The 19,539-nt window shown below is 45.2% G+C and overlaps 2 protein-coding genes across 7 annotated transcripts in view; one reads left to right on the top strand and one right to left on the bottom strand.

Moving 5' to 3' along the window:
• LOC127007140 (G patch domain-containing protein 3-like) overlaps positions 1-19,539 on the bottom strand; it is an 82,995-nt gene that overhangs the window by 25,738 nt on the left and 37,718 nt on the right. The gene's annotated exons all lie outside the window — the stretch shown is intronic.
• The window catches only part of LOC127007139 (probable serine/threonine-protein kinase DDB_G0278665), a 36,915-nt gene that overhangs the window by 14,137 nt on the left and 3,239 nt on the right, over positions 1-19,539 (top strand). For 2 of the 3 annotated variants that reach the window (XM_050877806.1, XM_050877805.1), the window contains 3 exons: positions 4,973-5,359; positions 6,121-6,366; positions 18,711-18,937. In XM_050877806.1, coding sequence (XP_050733763.1) covers positions 4,973-5,359; positions 6,121-6,366; positions 18,711-18,937 — 860 coding nt within the window. The remainder of the gene's footprint in view (positions 1-4,972; positions 5,360-6,120; positions 6,367-18,710; positions 18,938-19,539) is intronic. The other variant, XM_050877807.1, reaches the window with a different exon arrangement.

Raw genomic sequence — 19,539 nt, 5'->3', positions numbered from 1 at the left:
GAGGAGGAGAGAAGCGGTGGTGAAGCGTGAATGGTGTTGAAACGAGGTTGTGGAGGCGGAGTCCTGGTGGTGGTGGCGGTGGTGTTGAGTGGTGATAGATGATGTTAGCCCATGGAAGCACCGGTGATGTAGGCGAGTGGTGTTTGTGTAACCTATGCGATCCTAAGCAGCACTCACCACCACCACCACCTCCACCACCACCACCCCCACTACCACACCACCACCACCACCACCGCCCCCATCACCACCACCACCGCCACCACTCCCCACCGTCACCCTCCCCACCCCCCATCCCACTCTGGCAATACGGGACATCATGCAGCACTCTAGACAGCAGTATAAGCAGCATAAGTAGTAACAGTAGCAGCATAAGATTCACCACCTACCCGACAGCCTACCCCATCACCACCACAAGCACCAGCACCAGAGCCTCATCCCCGGGGCTCTTCATCACCACACCACCACTACCACCACCACCACTGCCACACCGTCACCACCACCACCACCACCACCAGCAGCGTCAGCATCAACAGCAACCACAGCCACCACAACCACCACATCCACCACCACCGTCAGAACAGCATCACCACTATCAGCAGCAACATCAGCACCACTTTCACCATTACCAGCACCAGCACCAGCATCATCATCAGCAGCAACACCAGCATCACCAGCAAGAGAGTTATGACACGAAGCTCTCGTCTGAGGTGGCCGCTGCCTTCCTTCTCTCCCTCGATCTCCTTCATCCTTGTCATCCTCAACGAAGAGTGATCCAGCACGCGCTCAAGGCTGTCTGTGAGTGTGTGTGTGTGTGTGTGTGTGTGTGTGTGTGTGTGTGTGTGTGTGTGTGTGCTATTTACTTTCATGTCATTGCCTATTTTTTTTTTTTCGTTTTCTTGTCTTTTCTACCTCGTCCCCACTGAGAGAGAGAGAGAGAGAGAGAGAGAGAGAGAGAGAGAGAGAGAGAGAGAGAGAGAGAGAGAGAGAGAGAGAGAGAGAGAGAGAGAGAGAGAGAGAGAGAGAGGTGAACAGACAGGTAAACAGACAAGAGGCCTAAGTAAGCTTGGGAAAAAATATACACGACCCAGATGGTAAACACACACACACACACACACACACACACCACGCTGAGCAAACACGTGTACGCCGTCAGGGGAGAAGTGCTAACCAGGTCGTGGAGTCTAAGAAAACAAAAGAAACAAAAGAAAACATGAAATTTTGAGAACTTCCGATTCGACGCTATTTTTTTATTTATTTATTTATTTATTTATTTTTTTGCTTATTTTTAACTTCAATTTATTATCTTTTTTCTATGTACTCAGTAACTCATTCATTCATTCATTAGATATTGCAGAAAAAACAGAAGCGGGAAACAAGTACCCCAAATTAACTGAAATGAGTAAATGATGATTAATAATGACAGGTGTGGCGCAGGTAGATGAAGAGGTCCACCATCCGAGACTTAGTGAAATGTCCGTCTTTTTCTTCGTTGTTATGTTACTGTATTTCATTATTCCTCCTGCTTGCAAGGCACTAATGTATATCGGATCATGTAGATAAAAATATGAAAAATGTAGCAGTGATTAGGGTCTTTTTTTTTTTTTTTTTTCTTTTTTTCTCCTTGAGCTGTTTGCTGTAAAGGAAAAAAAATGGGTGTCTTGTGGGTGCGGTACCATTGGTGGGGACAGAAGGAAAGGCCAGGGAGGGGAAGGAAAGGTGGGGTGAGGAAGAGGAGGAAAGGGTGAGATTAAAGAGAGCTGAAGAGTTTTCGTACGTTATGCTTTTGTTTTTCATTGATCCGCCTGCTGTGGCACTTTTGGAGGGGACAGAAGGAAAGGCCTGGGAGGGGAAGGAAAGGTCGGGTGAGGAAGAGGAGGAAAGAGAGATTAAAGAGGGAAGAGCTTTCGTATCCTGTTATGCTATTGTTTTTCATTGATCTGTCTACTGTGGTACTTTTGGAGGGGACAGAAGGAAAAGCCAGGGAGGGGAAGGAAAGGTGGGGTGAGGAAGAGGAGGAAAGGGAGGGATTAAAAAGACAAGAAGAGTTTTCGTATCTTGTTATGCTAGTGTTTTTCATTGATCCGTCTGCTGTGGAACTTTTGGAGGGGGCAGAAACAGAGGCTAGGGAGGGGAAGGAAAGGTGGGGTGGGGAGGAGCTAAGGGAGAGATTAAAGAGAGCAGAAGAGTGACGTTAAAGCCCCGTGATGTGTCCCTTCCTGTGGTATTAGTGACGCATCGAGTAAATACATTGCCTGTAGAGTATATTAGTAGTGATGAAAGATGCAACGATGACTGACATTCTTCGAGGTTTTGTACATTCAGTTATTTCATGTTGCAAAATATTTCAGATGAACGTGAAATAAAAAATGAAAAAAATGGCTCCAGAAACTACTCAAATTTCCTGAAACCCACCCACCCACACACACACACACACACACACACACACACACACACACACACACACACACACACACACACACACACACACACACACACACACACACACACACACACACACACACACACACACACACACACACACACATGGACTTGATGATAATGAAAATCGAAATGAAAAAAAAAAGAGAGAATATATAATGCAACCTTCCTCCTCCTCCTCCTCCTCCTCCTCCTCCTCCTCCTGCTGGGTGAGTGACAGCTGATGGGGTGATGGAAGGGATGGGGAGAAAAGAAGGGGGGGCGGGCAAGGGATATAATGTATGCTGCCAGGAGCCCCCTATTCCCCTCCCATCACCCCCTCCCCCACCTCTCTCTCTATCTATCTCTCTCTCTCTCTCTCTCTCTCTCTCTCTCTCTCGCTCTCTCTCTCTCTCTCTCTCTCTCGCCCCCCCCCCCCCCCATCTGGAGTCTTGCCAGCATTACTACTTCCACCTAACCCTTCTCTTCCTTCCTTCCTGTTTTTTTTTTTTTTTTTCATTATTTTCATCCTCTTCTCTTTTCCTTTGTTTTCTCCGTTTTTTCTTGCCTTCCGTCCATCCATTTTCTTGTATTTTTTTCTTTCTTTCCTTTTATCTGCCTTTATCCTTCCTTTGCGTTACCTTTGTTTTTGTTTGACGATCGATTCATACTCCACATCAAAGACCTTTCCTCCGCCTCCGCCTTCTTTTCCTCTTCCGTCTCCTTATCGCCATTCTCCTCAGTATCTTTAATTTTCTCTCTCTCTCTCTCTCTCCCCTTTCTGCCCCCCCCCCTCCTCCACACACACACATTAAAAGGTTAATCGTTGCCTTGTCGTATCGCGTACTAATCCTTTATAAGCAAATTCCCTCCTACTGAAGATTAAATCGTGTCTGTTTTATCAGTACAAGTGATGGAGATCATTCGTTTTGTACTATTGTTTTCGTTGTATTGGGTATGTTTTCTTTTCATCATCATCATCATCTTTTTATTTTTCGTATGGGTACCAGGTATTAATCGGGGGTTGTGTCCCGTCTCCTGGGGTCTGTTCCCTTCTCTATAATTCCTTCCCCTTCTGTCTCTCTCCGACATATGACCACAGATGTTGCGCCGACTAAACCAAACTTACCAACTTTTTCCTGATATGCTGAAAGGTGTATTTTGACCTGCGCATGTGAATTGTGGCGGACTGTTGGTTAAGTATTTCGCTCTTAAGTAACAGCTCGTTTGTATGATCACCCTATATGAGCCAGTTTCGAAGCATTGGGACGAAGCTCGCGAGAGGGCATAGCGGGAGAGCAGAATGCCACCTCAGTTCTATACCAGCGCGCTCGTATTCTTCGCATTCTCCATTACTCCACCCCCTCAAGTGACGTGGTCGGGGTCGTAAACAGCCATGCGTCAACGTGAGGCTGAGATTTCGCAAACAGTCACAGGGACACTGGTGAAATTACGTCATTGGACACACGTGGATGAACTCCCTCCCTCAATCGGCATTCGTAAAGTGAGGACGTCTGGTGGAGTGTTTCTGGCAGGGTTGCGTCATTCGTTTCAGCCAAGGAGCTTTAAATTCAGGTGACGTTAAGTGTAGATTCAATGTGGCGGGGACGGGAAAGGTTGCGTCATTGGATTTAGTTGATGTTAAGAAGTGTGAGTGTTGCGTTGGTGGTGATGGACAAGGTTGCGTCATTCTTTTCAGTCAAGGAGCTTTAAGTTAAGGTGACGTTAACTGTAGATTCAAGGTTGCGTCATTGGATTTAGTTGACGTTAAGAAGTGTGAATGCTGCGTTGGTGGTGCTGGGGATGGGGGAGGAAAGGGGCGAGGAGGAGGATAGATGGGATAATGGTTCTGATGGATGTCTTGTTGATAGTTAGATATGATTGGTGTTTGAGTAGATGACGTTCTTTTGATATTCTCGAGGAAATTGGATTGGATTGATATGAATTTGGCGCCACAACAGTCAGGGTCATATGGCGCCGTTCTCGAGGAAAGGAGAGATGAGGAATATAGATGGGATACTGCTCTGATGGGTGTATTGTTGATAGTTATATATGATTGGTGTTTGAGTAGATGATGTTCTTTTGATATTCTCGAGGAAAGGAGAGATGAGGAATGTAGATGGGATACTGTTCTGATGGGTGTATTGTTGCTAATTATAGGTGACTGGTGTTTGAGTAGATTAAGTTGTTTTGATATTTCCGGGATAAATGTTACTGCTGTGATGAGAGAGGGGGCTAGGAAAGGAGCAATCTAGGAAAATAATGGTGATTTTTTTTAATTGACAACATTTTATTAGAACCAGATAACAATTTTGCGAGACTTCAACGCTTCCAGACAACGCGTTAAATTCGAGGGTCGGAAGGAATAACATTTGAGAATTACTGATGATGGTTAATACTTTACATTGATGCTAGATAGAACTTTACACTCGCTTCGTTAAATTTGCTGGTTAAGTGGAAGGAAAGGGCCATTAGAGCGATACTGATGATTATTAATGTTGATTTCGTGACCTGACCTTCGTTCGCAACATTTGGTGACCTTCCATCTTCTTAGGTCACCGGCGTTCCTCCTCTTACGGGAGTGTGGTGGTGAAGGAGGCGGGGGAGGAGGGGCAGGGTGGTGGTGGTGATGGTGGTGGTGGAGGGCGAGGGGGAAGTGGAAGTAATAGTGGAAAAGTAGGTGGAGGAGGAGGAGGGAACAGAGGAGGTCAGTCAGCTCCACCATATCCTTCTCTTGTTCCTAGTTTCCCCAAAGTCTCCTCCTCCTCCTCCTCCCCCTCCTCCCCATCTTCCCACTACCCCCACCTCTTTCCCCATCTCCTCCCCGGGATTCCTCAGCAGCAGCAACACCACCACCCTGCACACCTCCACCACCACCACAACAATCCCCAACACCACCACAACCAACACCACTGCTACCAAATGCCTCTGTATCAAATTGGTGAGTGAGTGAGCGCGTTAGTTAGTTTCTCTCTCTCTCTCTCTCTCTCTCTCTCTCTCTCTCTCTCTCTCTCTCTCTCTCTCTCTCTCTCTCTCTCTCTCTCTCTCTCTCTCTCTCTCTCTCTCTCTCTCTCTCTCTCTCTCTCTCTCTCTCTCTCTCTCTTACTAAGTACTACATGTGGGTTAGATAGTTGTAGTTGTTGTTGTTGTTGTTGTTGTTGTTGTTGCTGCTGCTACTTTTGTTTTTTTCCCCTCCTGCTGCTGTTATTTTGCTATTGTGATTATTAGCAGCAGATGACGTTTGTGATTATAGCAGTAGTATAGTCGTAGCCGAAGCAGTGAATTTTGTTTGTTCGTGTTGGTTCGTGATGTTATAGTGACAACCTGACTCGTTATGGAATGAGATTTTTTTTTTTTATTAATGATTTAACTTGGCTTTATTATATGTGATGTGGGCTGCAAAATGTGCGTTTAATTACTGCCGTGTGTTCGTATAAATGTGTGTGTGTGCGCAGAATCGTAATTGATGCTTTTGCGTATAATGTGATTAGTATGATTATTGTTATTAGTATTATCATCGTACTCATCATCATCATCATCATCATCACTACCACCACCATTATCATTATCATCATCAGCATCATCATCATCATCATTATCATCATCATCGTCGATCACTGAACCGCCACTACCCACAACCATTCATCATCACATCAACCATTACCACCACCACCACCACTCACGCTCTCCCTCCCCCCACAGACCCGGGCATTCGGGACCCAGGGGGCAGCTTGGGCAGGGTGGAGGGGGCGTTAAAATACCCTGATATGCCCCCTCTCCTGCCCCCCACGCCGTCCCCCTCCCCCTCGTCCGCCACCACCACTGCCAGCATCACAACCAGCACCGCCGCCGCCACTACCAGCACCACCTCCAACAACACCACCACCACCACCACCACCACGGCGATCCCTTCGTGGTTACCATATCCTCTCTTCGGGCCGGAGCCAGGTATGAACGTGTGTGTGTGTGTGTGTGTGTGTGTGTGTGTGTGTGTGTATATACCTGTGTAATTCACCACGGCCTGATCACGAGTTGGACTCGCTTTCGCCAGCAGGTACCCTCCCGACACGAGCAAGTGCTGCTCATTATGTATCGATCTCTGGGTACTGCCAGGACCTCACACACCACACACCCCATCCCCCTTACTCAAGGGGGGACAGTAACCACTCCTAGTCAACGGAAAGAATCCGGCCTGAGCGGGGCACGAACCGCCGCCTTTTTGGCTGTGAAGCCTTGCAGCGCGGCGCTCTAGCCGATTGAGCTACCGGAGTGTGTGTGTGTGTGTGTGTGTGTGTGTGTGTGTGTGTGTGTGTGTGTGTGTGTTTTACGTCGCGGCCTATAGCGCCGGTAGGCTTCTTCCCGGTGGGGCCTGATGGTCGGCCCAAGACTTCTTCCCGGTGGGTCTTGATGGTCGGCCCAGCCCGTTCTGGCGCAGGCGAGTGTTTATAGTGGCGCCATCTTGCATTGGCTCATGCTGCCCTCCCGGAGCTCATCTTTAATCCAAGAATCTAGAGTCCGGGTTGATAGGTGGTCTTCTGTGTGTGTGTGTGTGTGTGTGTGTGTGTGTGTGTGTGTGTTAATTATAGTGTAAAGTCTTTTATTCTTAAGATTTTTTGTAATATAACTAGATTTCACATCGAAATTGAGAAAAAAAGTAATACAGCTGTTTCATCTCTCTCTCTCTCTCTCTCTCTCTCTCTCTCTCTCTTTATTTAGATATTACAAAGTTTTCTTTTTGCTTGTTGGAGGCACCGCCGACGCCACAAATCCTTTCTTTCTTGACCTTGAGAGGAGGAGAGAGAGAGAGAGAGAGAGAGAGAGAGAGAGAGAGAGAACCTGCACCTGTGATGTCAGTGAGATCTCTCTCTCTCTCTCTCTCTCTCTCTCTCTCTCTCTCTCTCTCTCTCTCTCTCTCTCTCTCTCTCTCTCTCTCGGTGATAAACTCTTTGATCCTTACTTCATGGCTTTTTCATGTACTTTCTCTTCCTTTATGTCCTTTTCGTGCATTCCTCTTCTCTGACTACTACTACTACTACTACTACTACTACTACTACTACTACTACTACCACCAATTATGCTCCGGCTACTTGTTCCCTCACTGCTTACCTCTCCTCTGATATCCTTCTTCCTGTTTACACATTTTGGTTACTCTAAACGCTCGCTTCCGAATGTTTTTAATCACCATCATCATCATCATCAACATCAACATCTTTCTATCCATCGTTTCTTTCCGTGTTGCCATGTAAGGGGAAATAATGGACTGAAAGGTGTTGCTGAGGTAAGAAATGAACTACTGTGATAATGAAGGTTTGTATTCACTTTTTGATATTTATATTTTCCATCTTTTATTTTTTATGCTGTAGAAGGGCGTTATTCCATCTCACCTTTTCTCACTATACCTAGTTCGGCCGTCTTAATTATAATCTGCCGAACTAGTAATCCAGAAGCAAATGAGCGATACCCTTTAATGTTGTATATACGTCTTACATCAGACCAAGTATATACGTCTTACATCAGACCAAACCACCGCCAGACTGACAATCCGAAGGAGGGACTTAAAATAACACGAAAAGAACTGAGTGTATTGAACTTGAGGTGACGGCGACTGTTGCAGAAGTCTCTCCGTCTTTGGTGGGAGGGGGGGAGGGGGGGGCGACTTGCGTCATTAGTCTGCGCATATTGACCTGTGCGCAAGGAGTTGATGGGCATCCCTTACCTTACCGTACCTTACCTTGCGCCGCTACATGCACTAAATATAAGAGGTCTGGATGCGTCTTTCCTTTGCCCTTGGTGTTAACAGTATACGTGGAGGTCGTGATAGTGCCGGTGGTGATGGTGTTAGGAATTGCACGTGGTGGTAATGGTGATGAATATTGGTGGTGATGATGGTGATAATGCAGTGGTGATGTTACTGATTGCGTAGTGATGGTGAGGGGCGGTGGAGGTGAGTGTGATTGCTAACGGGGGTGATTGTCGTAAGGTTGGTGGGTGTTATTGCGTGTGTTGGTGATGGTGATGAAATTTGGTGTTGGTAAGTCGTGGCGATGGTGGTGGTGGTGGTGCCCCGCTGGCTGGGTGACGGTGCGTGTGGCATGTCAGGTTGACTCACGCGCGTGACTCACCGGCGCCGGGAGCCGTGCCAAGGCGCGTACACACACACACACACACACACACACACACACACACACACACACACACATATACACACAGACAAAGAGAGAAAGAAAATGGTGTGAGAAAAACAAAATAGTCACAGATTAAAGAAAAATATGATAGTTGTTTCAAAAGACGAGACACTAAGAACGTGACTTAATGTAAATAAAATGCAATTAGGTAAGAACACACACACACACACACACACACACACACATCTGGTACCCATTCAGTGCTGAGTAGACAAGGATAGGGATGAAAGGAGACTGCCCATCCGTCTCCACTCCGCCCGGGAATCGAACCCAGCAGGACCTATCAGTTGTGAGGCGAGCTTGCCAACCACTGCACTACGTGTGTGTGTGTGTGTGTGTGTGTGTGTGTGTGATTTAGACGTGGAAGATTTGAGAGAGAGAGAGAGAGAGAGAGAGAGAGAGAGAGAGAGAGAGAGAGAGAGAGAGAGAGAGAGAGAGAGAGAGAGAGAGAGATAAAGTGGAGGAAGGTGGGGAGGAAAGGAGAGTGAAAGTGTTGAAGGGTACGTACGAGGGACAGGATGGGCGGAGAGTGAGTGAAAGTGACATATGAAAGAAACTCAAGCTTCGTTACATGGGCCAGGGAACAGACAAAGACAGAAGGTATTATAATGACGCTTAAAGAACAAAAATAGACTTGGGCGGTTCTTACCATGCACAGACCTCTCCTCCCGAAATTGTCCTCTCTTTCGGCCACCTCTTTTGATTTTTTTATAGGATCAGCGAGTAGCGGGCTTTTTTTTATTATTGTTTCCTTTTTTTTGTGCCCTTGAGCTGTCTCCTTTGTTGTAAAAAAAAAAAAAGATGACAACCAGAGTAACAGTACCAGACCAAGAATCATAGAAGTTAGGGCAGACAGAGCCAAGCGGAGAGGAGAGGTTAGGGGATTGCCGGAGCAGGATGGGGTACACTTACATCAGACAGAGAGTTGGAGGGCTGTAAGAGTTGACTAGTAATGGCCCGTTGCGCTGAACGTCATACCCAAGCTAATATCTAATGCTGTCCCATATCCTAATGCAAGAGTTGATCGTTATGTAATTTCTTTCATATCTATCAATTCGACACTGGAGTAGCCTTCCTTCGTCTGTATTCTTCCTTACTATGACACTCTCATTTTTACCCAAGCTAAAATCATATCTTGTCCCATTTCCTGATGCAAGAGTTAATAGTATCTTCATTCTTTCATCTCTATCTCAGGGAAATTGTAGAACACCCTTCCTTTGTTTGAGTTTCTGCCTTCCTATAACGAACTCTTCTTTCTACTCTAGCTAATACTCCATCCTGTCCTATTTCATAATGCAAGAGTTTATCAGTATATTCATTTATCAGTATATTCATTCTTTCATCTCTTATATCTGAGAAACTAGATCACCTTTCCTTCGTCTGTGTTTCTGCCTTCCTATAACGAACTCTCCTTTCTACTCTTGCAAATATTCCATCCTGTCCTATTTCATAATGCAAGAGTTTATCAATATATATCTTCTTGGGAAAATCTGCAGCAGCCATCCTTCGTCTGTGTTTCTGCCTTGCTATGTCGAAACTCTTATTTCTTCCAAAGCTAACATTCTATCCTGTCCACTTTCCTGATGCAAGAGTTAATCAGTATCTTCCTCGTTTAATCGCTCTTGTCTGGACACTGTAGCAGCTTTCGCGTGTCTCTTCCTTCCTATGCCGAACTCATTCGTTCCTGTCTTGTCCTACTTCCTAATGCAAGATCTAATCAGTATCTTCTTGCTTTCATTTGTAGCACTGGGGAGGTCTGTAGCAACCTTTTTTTCGTCTGTGTTTCTACCTCCCTTTGATGAACTCTTTCAAGGAGTATCTGAACACCTCGTGAATTAGATCGATAACTTTTTAGCAGTGCCCTTATTCATATTTGTTTGGGTTGTTTCGCCTCGATTTGTTTCGTCCTTGGCAGAGAGAAGAGAGAGAATGCCAGCGATCGGTTTGTCAATAGGTCTTGGTTCGAAATGGGTGGAGAAGGAGAGAGAGAGAGAGAGAGAGAGAGAGAGAGAGAGAGAGAGAGAGAGAATATATTTTGGTGTTGCGGATAAGTTTATTCAAGGAACTGACTCTACCACCCAGCATTCTCTCTCTCTCGCTCTCCCGCTCTCGCTCTCTCTATCTCTCTCTCTCTCTCGCTTTGACACACACACACACACACACACACACACACACACACACACACACACACACACACACACATATTTAAGCCTATAAAATGAATGTCTATATACAATTGGGTATATATGTCACACACACACACACACACACACACACACAGAGAGAGAGAGAGAGAGAGAGAGAGAGAGAGAGAGAGAGAGAGAGAGAGAGAGAGAGAGAGAGAGAGAGAGAGAGAGAGAGATTCAGAGGGAAACCCAAACTTCCACGCATTGGTGACAAACGTGTGTGTGTGTGTGTGTGTACCTCCCCCCATATCCCCGAGCACACCATCACATCTTGGAGGCTGAACGGAACCGGGGCTTGCGGGGCTGGGCTAGGCAGAGACCAGGGCGGGGCGGGGCGGGGCGGGGTGTGGCTTGAACTTCCCCAAGTCAGTGTATATGTAGCCGCCGCCGTGAGCGCCCTCCACCGCCCCACGCCCGCATTTCCTTATCTCCGCGTGTGTTCCTTGCCGCCCCACGCCCTCTGCTGGCCGTGCGTGTGTGCATGCGTGTGCGTGTAAGGGCGTGCATCGTGGCTAAGCCGTGAGCGAGGGTGGTAAAGGTGGAGGGGAAGGTGGAGTGAAGCCTTGAGCGTAATCCACGTGCCTAGCCAGGGTGTGGGAGCCGCCCCTCCACCCACACCCACCCCCCCAGTCACCCTCCACCCCCCCACCGGCCCCCACCAGCCCCCCCATGGGCCTAGACACGCGGGGGGGGCGGCTCTCCCCCGAGTGTCGGCCGGGGGGGGCAGGGCTGTGTTGCCGGCCGTCCTGTCACCCGCCGCCCCCCGCCCCCCGCCGCCCACGCCCTCCGACCATGGTGATGCTCGCCTGGCCCTCTCACCCGCGCCCCGCTCCCCCTGGCCTCTCACCCGAACCCCCGACAGGTGCGTGGGGGGGGGAAGATATGGTGTTGGGGGAGGGGGAGGGTAGTGATAAAGGGGAGAAGTTGAAGGGAGGAAGTGTTGTGTGTGTGTGTGTGTGTGTGTGTGTGTGTGTGTGTGTTGGGGAGGGGGAGGGTAGTGATAAAGGGGAGAAGTTGAAGGGAGGAAGTGTTGTGTGTGTGTGTGTGTGTGTGTGTGTGTGTGTGTGTTGGGGTGGGGGAGGGTAGTGATAAAGGGGAGAAGATGAAGGGAGGAAGTGTTGTGTGTGTGTGTGTATATGTGTGTGTGTGTGTGTGTGTGTGTTGGGGGGGGGGGATCTCCACCTCGTTCATTCTCATTAAACTTTACTCCATTGCATCTCCTCTGTCTCCCCTTCTCTTCCATCTCCTCATTCTCCTCCTCTTTCTCTCCCTCTCTTCTTTCTCTTTATCCTCCTACGTGTCATCATTGAGTGCTGAATCATTCTAACGTAGACGGATCTTCAGTTCCCAAGACAAGGCAGTAATCTCTTAATCCCAGGTTCTCGTGCCTAACCCAACAGCAAGGAATAATAATCGTGTGCCCACGGTCCATGTTCGTGTGCCAGTTCAAGCTCGGAGATTTAAGATAACATGCATTCACTAGTAGTTATAGCAACGCCGAATTATAGCTCATTAGGATAATATTTTTCACTAGTAGTAGTTATAGCAAAACAAAATTATAGACCATACGGATAAAACTAATTCATTAATTGTTGCCGCAAAACCAAATTAGATATTAATGCGATAACATTGATTCACTAATTCACTTGATAGTTATAAGAAAAACGAATACGCTAGTCAGAACTGCATTAATTCAGTAGTTTCTAATGACATGGGTGAAAAGCTTGTTCTCGTACCTACTTCCAGCACTACACTAAACCTTAAAACTACAAATGCGTGACGCTTCATATCTAAATCGTATCACGCAAAGACGATATGACAAAACTTTAGGGAGTTGAAAGTGTCAGAGGAAATGAGCAGTCGAAGAGAAGTTTATTGCAATCCTTTCCTTGTCTTATACTGTACCAGCAGCAGACTAGACCAGTGGAGTAGATAACCTTTTTAAACTGTTTTTTTTTTTCTTCTTACCTGCCTATCCTCAGCTCCTCCTCCTCCTCCTCCTCCTCCATTATTTCTCAGAACGTTTGGCGCGTAATACAACTCTACGAAGAACCCTTTATTTGTCATGTGGCTGTTGTTGCTATTCTCCGTATTCTCCAACTAAGACTACTTTCACCACCATTTACACTACTACTACTATTACTACTACTACTACTACTACAACTACTATTGCTACTAGATACTACTACTGTTATTGTTATTATTATTTTTTATATTTTTTTATCATTATTGTTAAACAAAATCGGTGCGGAAAGGGAAGAAGAATATAGGAACAGATACAAAGAATAAGATATGGAAAGAAGAAAAGGTGGAGGAGGAGGAATAGAAGGAGAAGGAGAATAAGGAGGAAAGAGACTAGAAAGAAGAAAGGAGGAAGAGAGGAGGAAAACGGAGAAAAACGGGCAGAAATAAAATGAAGAGGGAGTGGGGGAGAAAAGAAACTAGAGAAGGGAGAGAAAGAGGGAGGTGGAGGAAAAGAGCGGAAGAACTAGAGAGGGAGGAGGGAGAAAGGGAGAAAGAAGGACGAGGGAAAAAAGCGGGTGCGTCTCTCTCTCTCTCTCTCTCTCTCTCTCTCTCTCTCTCTCTCTCTCTCTCTCTCTCTGTTCCCCCCCCACGTAGGTTAACACGTGGTAGAGAATGATTCAGAGTGAGTTTTCTCTCTCTCTCTCTCTCTTCTCTCTCTCTCTCTCTCCTGTTGCGTCGTGCTTTTATTGTGTGATTCATCGCTATTTAGTCTACAAGTCGAGAGAGAGAGAGAGAGAGAGAGAGAGAGAGAGAGAGAGAGAGAGAGAGAGAGAGAGAGAAGGAAGAGGAGTAAGGAAAGAAACAAGAAAGGAGAGAATGGGAAGATTAGTATGGAAGATGAGAGAAGAATAGGAGGATGAGGAGGAGGAAGAGGAGAAGAAAATCAAGTCGCCAAAATCAAAGAGGAAAGTGGAGGAGATTTTATTATGGTGTAGTGGTGGAGATAAGATGGGAGTTTGCAAAATAGTAGAAGGAGATGCGTGGGAGATAGAGAGATGCTGGAGAGTAAGAGGAGGAAGAGGAAGGGATGAGCTCAATGGATGCTGAGGGTGAAACTGAGAAGAAAATGAATGATGATGATGATGATGGAAATAGATGCTGGAGAGTAAGAGAAGGCAGAGATAAAAAGAAGGTAGAACTCAATGGATACAAATGGAGAAACGGAGAAGGTAATGAATGAATGGGAGAGAGATGATAATGATGATGATGATGATGGCGAAGGAAAGAGGAGTGAGTGTTAGTGGTGGTGATGAATGGTGTTGATGGGTGGTGATAATGGTGCTGAGGTGGTGGTGGTGGTGGTGGTGATAAGAAAGAACGTTAAAAGTAGATCAATGTTCTTATGTATGTATGAATGTATGTTTATGTATGAATGTATATGAACACCACCTATTATATTACACAGATCAGAGAGGTCAGTGCTCCGAAACTCACACACACACACACACACACACACACACACACACACACACACACACACACACACACACACACATGTATATCAGAGGGAGTCATGTTTTTTTTTTTTGTTTTTTTTTTTTTTGCTAAACTTTTCCTCCTCCTCCTCCTCCTCCTCTTCCTCTTCCTTCTCCTTCTCCTCCTCTTCCTCCCCTTCCTCCATTCGCCAGTCCGGGTTAGCGTTTGGCGGGGTCTAGATTCTTTCTTTCCTCCACGTCTCCCTCCTTTCCGCCCTTCTCTTCCTCCCTTCCTCCTCCGTCTCTTTCCCCTCTCCATCTCTCCTTTCCTCCTTCATCCCCTGTTCACATCACCTCTCCATATAGTCTTCCTCCTCCTCCTCCTCCTCCTCCTTCTCTTCCTTCTGTCTTTTTCCCCTTCTCTCCTCCTCCTCCTCTTCTCCTTTTTCTCCTTCTCCATTTTCTTCTTCTTTTTCTTCTTCTTCTTCTTCTTCTTCTCCTTTTCCTCAGTGATCATATTATTGTTATTATTATTATTATTATTATTATTATTATTATTATTATTATGATTATTATTTTACTATTATTATATTTCATTACTCTACGGTCGTTTAACGCTACATTTTAGTAACAGCATTTGATTGAAGTATGATTTTAATTTGGTTTCCTATATTTACGTGATTGCATATCATATATTTTTTTATTCTCCTTGTCACTTTTTTTCTGGATCGTCAAGTTTGCCTCTTAAGTGTGTGTGTGTGTGTGTGTGTGTGTGTGTGTGTGTGTGTGTGTGTTATTCCATGTTATCGTTCTCTTACCTTTAGTCGTTATTTCTATGGCCCGCTTCCGAGGATTGTGGTAATGTCTTTGCTGTCATATCCGTCTGTCTGTCTGTCCGTACGTCCGTTACCAGTATATCTCTGAAACAGGATTAATGTTAACTCATATACAATCCTTAACATATTCCTCCTTAAGTGAATATTTCAGACAATATCTTTTATGGAAACTCCGATAATAAGAACTACATTTTAGAATAAACTTTAGATTTTATTCCACAAATCATCTATTTTTATCAAGTGGACTCTATCTTCACAGTTCGTTAAGTCTGTTCTCTTCCGTGTATCTCACCTTTTCTTCAACATTTTCCCTTGTGGTGGTGGTCATGATGGTGGTAGTGGTGGTGGTGAAGGTAGTGTTGTTGTTGTTGGTGGTGGTGGTGATGGTGGAGGTGGTGGTGGTGGTGATGGTGGTAGACTAGGTGGTGGAGGTAGTGTTGTTGTTGTTGATGATGGCGGTGGTGGTGGTGGCAGTGATGGTGGTAGGCTAGGTGGTAGTGGTGGTGGTAGGCTAGGTGGTGGTGGTTGTGGTGGTGGTGGTAGACTAGGTGGTGGAGGTAGTGTTGTTGTTGTTGTTGTTGATGATGGCGGTGGTGGTGGTGGCAGTGGTGGTGGTAGGCTAGGTGGTGGTGGTGGTGGTGGTGATGGTGGTAGGCTAGGTGGTGGTGGTAGGCTAGGTGGTGGTGGTGGTGGTGGTGGTGGTGGTAAAGACATGAGTTCAGGGCCAAGAAAAATAACCAGAAGAATAAACAAATAAACATCGCAAGGCCGTATGGTATAGAAGAGAGAGAGAGAGAGAGAGAGAGAGAGAGAGAGAGAGAGAGAGAGAGAGAGAGAGAGAGAGAGAGAGAGTCATGATACTTTTTTTCACCTTATTATTTTATTCTAATGTTCCTTCGTGTCTTTCATCTCCTTTTGTTTATGTCCGTAATATCGTAAAGTGTGTGTTTGTGTGTGTGTGTGTGTGTGTGTGTGTATGTGTGTGTGTGTGTGTGTGTATGTGTGTGTGCTTTCATGTATATATACGCCTCGTTTTGAATCTTGCGTCACTCACCTCCTCATCCTCCTCCTCCTCCTCATCCTCCTTTTCTTCCTCCTCCTCCTCCTTTAATTTCTCCTTTCTCTCCTGCAATCTAGCGCACAGATATGTCTTTGCTTTATTAGTATAGCAGCTGCAGTAGTTGTGATAGTCGTATTATTATTATTATTATTAGTAGTAGTAGTAGTAGTAATAATAGTAGTAGTAGTAGTGGTAGTAGTAGTAGCAGCAGTAGTACCCAAGGAAAAACTCAACTGTTAAGATCTTCTGTAGATGGTGTTGTTATTGTTATTATTATTATTATTATTATTATTATTATTATTTCGTGGAAGTGACGGGAGCTTTGACCTTTAAACTTCTTATTGGCATTATTTCATACACCGAATGGGGAAAACCAAACTACATATATATTTTTTTACGTGGTTGATAAAATGTTCAGCAAAAAAATATCAAAGGGGTTGGCTGTGGTGACGGTGGTGGTGATGGTGATGCTGCCACCACCACCACCACCACGGCGATGACGGTGTCGACAACTTTACCTCCACTGCCGAGGAGGCGGAGGAGGAAGAGGAGGAGACTATAACATTAAAGTTGCTGCGAAATACTGTACATCTCTCTCTCTCTCTCTCTCTCTCTCTCTCTCTCTCTCTCTCTCTCTCTCTCTCTCTCTCTCTCTCTCTCTCTCACTGGTTTCTTTCCCTACCCACACAAAGGAGGAAATGGAGGTGGAAGAGGAGAGGAGGAGGAGGAGGTGTACGAGGAGGGAGAATCAGAACGTCTACTTTTACTTTCTCCCCCTTCTCAATTTCTTGTAATCTTCGTCACCGTTGGAAAGAAGCACACCAGGGAGGAGGAGGAGGAGGAGGCTAAGAAAAAAAAAGGGGGGAAGGGGTAGTAGGAGACAAAGAAAAATGATAACAAAGAGGAGGAGGAGGAAGTGAAAGGAGAACAAGACAACGATGGAGAAATTAAAGACAAGAGGAAGAGGAGGAAAATTAAGTAAAGTGAGAAGAAAAATAAGAGGAAAAGGTTGACGAAATGAAAGGAAAATGAAAACAATAAGGGAGGAGCATAATAGGAAGAGTGGAAGTTAGATGTAAAGGAAAGAAAATGTTGGAGGTGAAAGAAAAGAAGGAGGGAGAGGAAGAAGAGGAGGAGGAGAATTCGAGATGTCTCAGGTTGTGGCGTTGAAGCTCCGCGGAGATGCCAGCGTGAGTCAGGCTCCCGCTGCCCCCCGACCGCTATTTTGGTACAAACACACACACACACACACACACACACACACAGAGTCACGTCTAATAGTACATGTAACTTTGCTCCCTTCCGTCTCCTCCTCTTCCTTCACCTTTTCTTTTTCGCCCTCGTTTACCTCCTCCTCCTCCTCCTCCTCCTCCATCTCCTCCTCCTTCTCCTCCTACTACTACTACTACTACTACTACTGCTGCTGCTACAGTACTGCCATTTTTACAACTCCTCCTCCTCCTACTACTACTACTACTACTACTACTACTACTACTACTACTACTATTTCTACAACAACAACTACTACTACTACTACTACTACTACTACTACTATTTCTACAACAACAACTACTACTACTACTACTACTACCACTACTACTATTTCTACAACTCCTCCTCCTTCTCCTCCTCCTCCTCCTCCTACTACTACTACTACTACTACTACTACTACTACTTCATTTCTGCACACACAAACAAACACACACACACACAAACAGGTAACCTACTTAACCCTCCCCCCTCCCCCCACCTGCCCCCTTTTCACCTTTCCCTCACCTGCCCTTCCACCTTTCAGCGCCTGATCTCCCGTGTTTGTTGTGATTTGATTTTTGTTCTCATCTTTCCCTGCCTCCCTCGTACCCCCTGGCGAGAGAGAGAGAGAGAGAGAGAGAGAGAGAGAGAGAGAGAGAGAGAGAGAGAGAGAGAGAGAGAGAATTTCTTTATATATATATTCACTCCATCGTCACCAGTAACATTATATTTATTCACGAATATTACTGCATCACAAAATAATATTAATTTAACGAGTATATTTATTTAAGTGTACATTGAGTAAGCAACATGATAAACCCTGTGTATAATGAATGAGTGTATATTTGATAGTATAATGAAGAATAATTTACCCGAATAACTTGGTGCATTATACTGTGATTAACAAGGAACGTGATAAACTTGTATAATGACAGTGTATGAGTATTCTTTAGGCATTTTGAGGTAGTATAATGAACAAGTGAATGATGAAGTAGGTGTTTATGTATAATGAAGTGTACGCACTGGTACTTTGATGTGAATATAACGTTTTATTAATTGCTAGCCGGTCATAATAGGGGACGTCATTGGTTCACTCAGAGCAGCATCGACACCTTCATCCTCCTCCTCCATACCTTGAATAGTCATTGATTATTATTTTTTTCTTATATTTTTGGGCACAATTTTTTTTCATTCCAATTTAGTTTTATTACACTTCTATTTCAGTTTAGTTTTTTCCAGTTTATTTATTTTCATGGAATTTTACTCTAAACCATTTATCTCTCTCTCTCTCTCGGTTAATATTTTGAGCTCATCGCGTCTCTTTATTTTCACAGGTGGCGGTGGAAGCCATAATGGAGAAGGAGGTGGCATAGCAGACTTTGGAGGGGGCGAAGGAGGAGTCCGAGGAGGAGGAGGAGGAGGAAGGAGAGGGGGAGGAAGAGGGCCGGATGAGGATGAGCTAGGGGCCTTTTGGGAGTGGCTGGATGCCGAGGAAATTAGACCTGTTAAACCACTGCCATCCTGCCCTGAGTCACAGAAGATCTTTAATGAACACAAGGAGGTGAGAGAGTTTCCTGAAATATAAACTAAGACCAGCATTACCATAGCTTTCTTTTTCTTCACATCTACTTGGTTCTCTTCTTCAGTTACTTCAAATGCTTCATGTACTTCAAAATATTCAAATGGTCTGTTTTCTGCTGACTCAAACTCTTAAATGACCTGTTCTCTCAATTTAGTTTCTCATATCGTTCCTGAAGACTTTTCCCCACACAGTCACGCTACCTTATCGTCGTATCAACTTTCCTTATTGCCTACGAGTAAACTTTCGTACAAACTTTGCATGAGGAGAGTTATCACCCCAATTTACTCCAGTTCTCTCCACACTACCCCCTTTCTCTAAACTATTTGCCATCTCATAGTACACAATAGTGGCTAATAACTTGACTATTCTAATGACTGCTTCAAGTGTCTGTCAAGTACCAACCCTCCTAATGCAGTGAATAAAGCAGCTGTGACAAGAAACCTTTCCTCTATTATTTTTAATGCATAAGACAGTAATGTATCAACACCTGTACCCTCATAACGTAGTGATTGCAGCAGTTATGTCAAGAAACCTTTCCCCTATTACTATATTCCATGTACGACAAAAATATCAAAGACAAG

The sequence above is a fragment of the Eriocheir sinensis genome, chromosome 34 (assembly GCF_024679095.1).
Source record: "Eriocheir sinensis breed Jianghai 21 chromosome 34, ASM2467909v1, whole genome shotgun sequence".
In the NCBI taxonomy this organism is placed as follows: domain Eukaryota; kingdom Metazoa; phylum Arthropoda; class Malacostraca; order Decapoda; family Varunidae; genus Eriocheir; species Eriocheir sinensis.
This window is presented reverse-complemented; position numbering and strand designations above follow the sequence as displayed.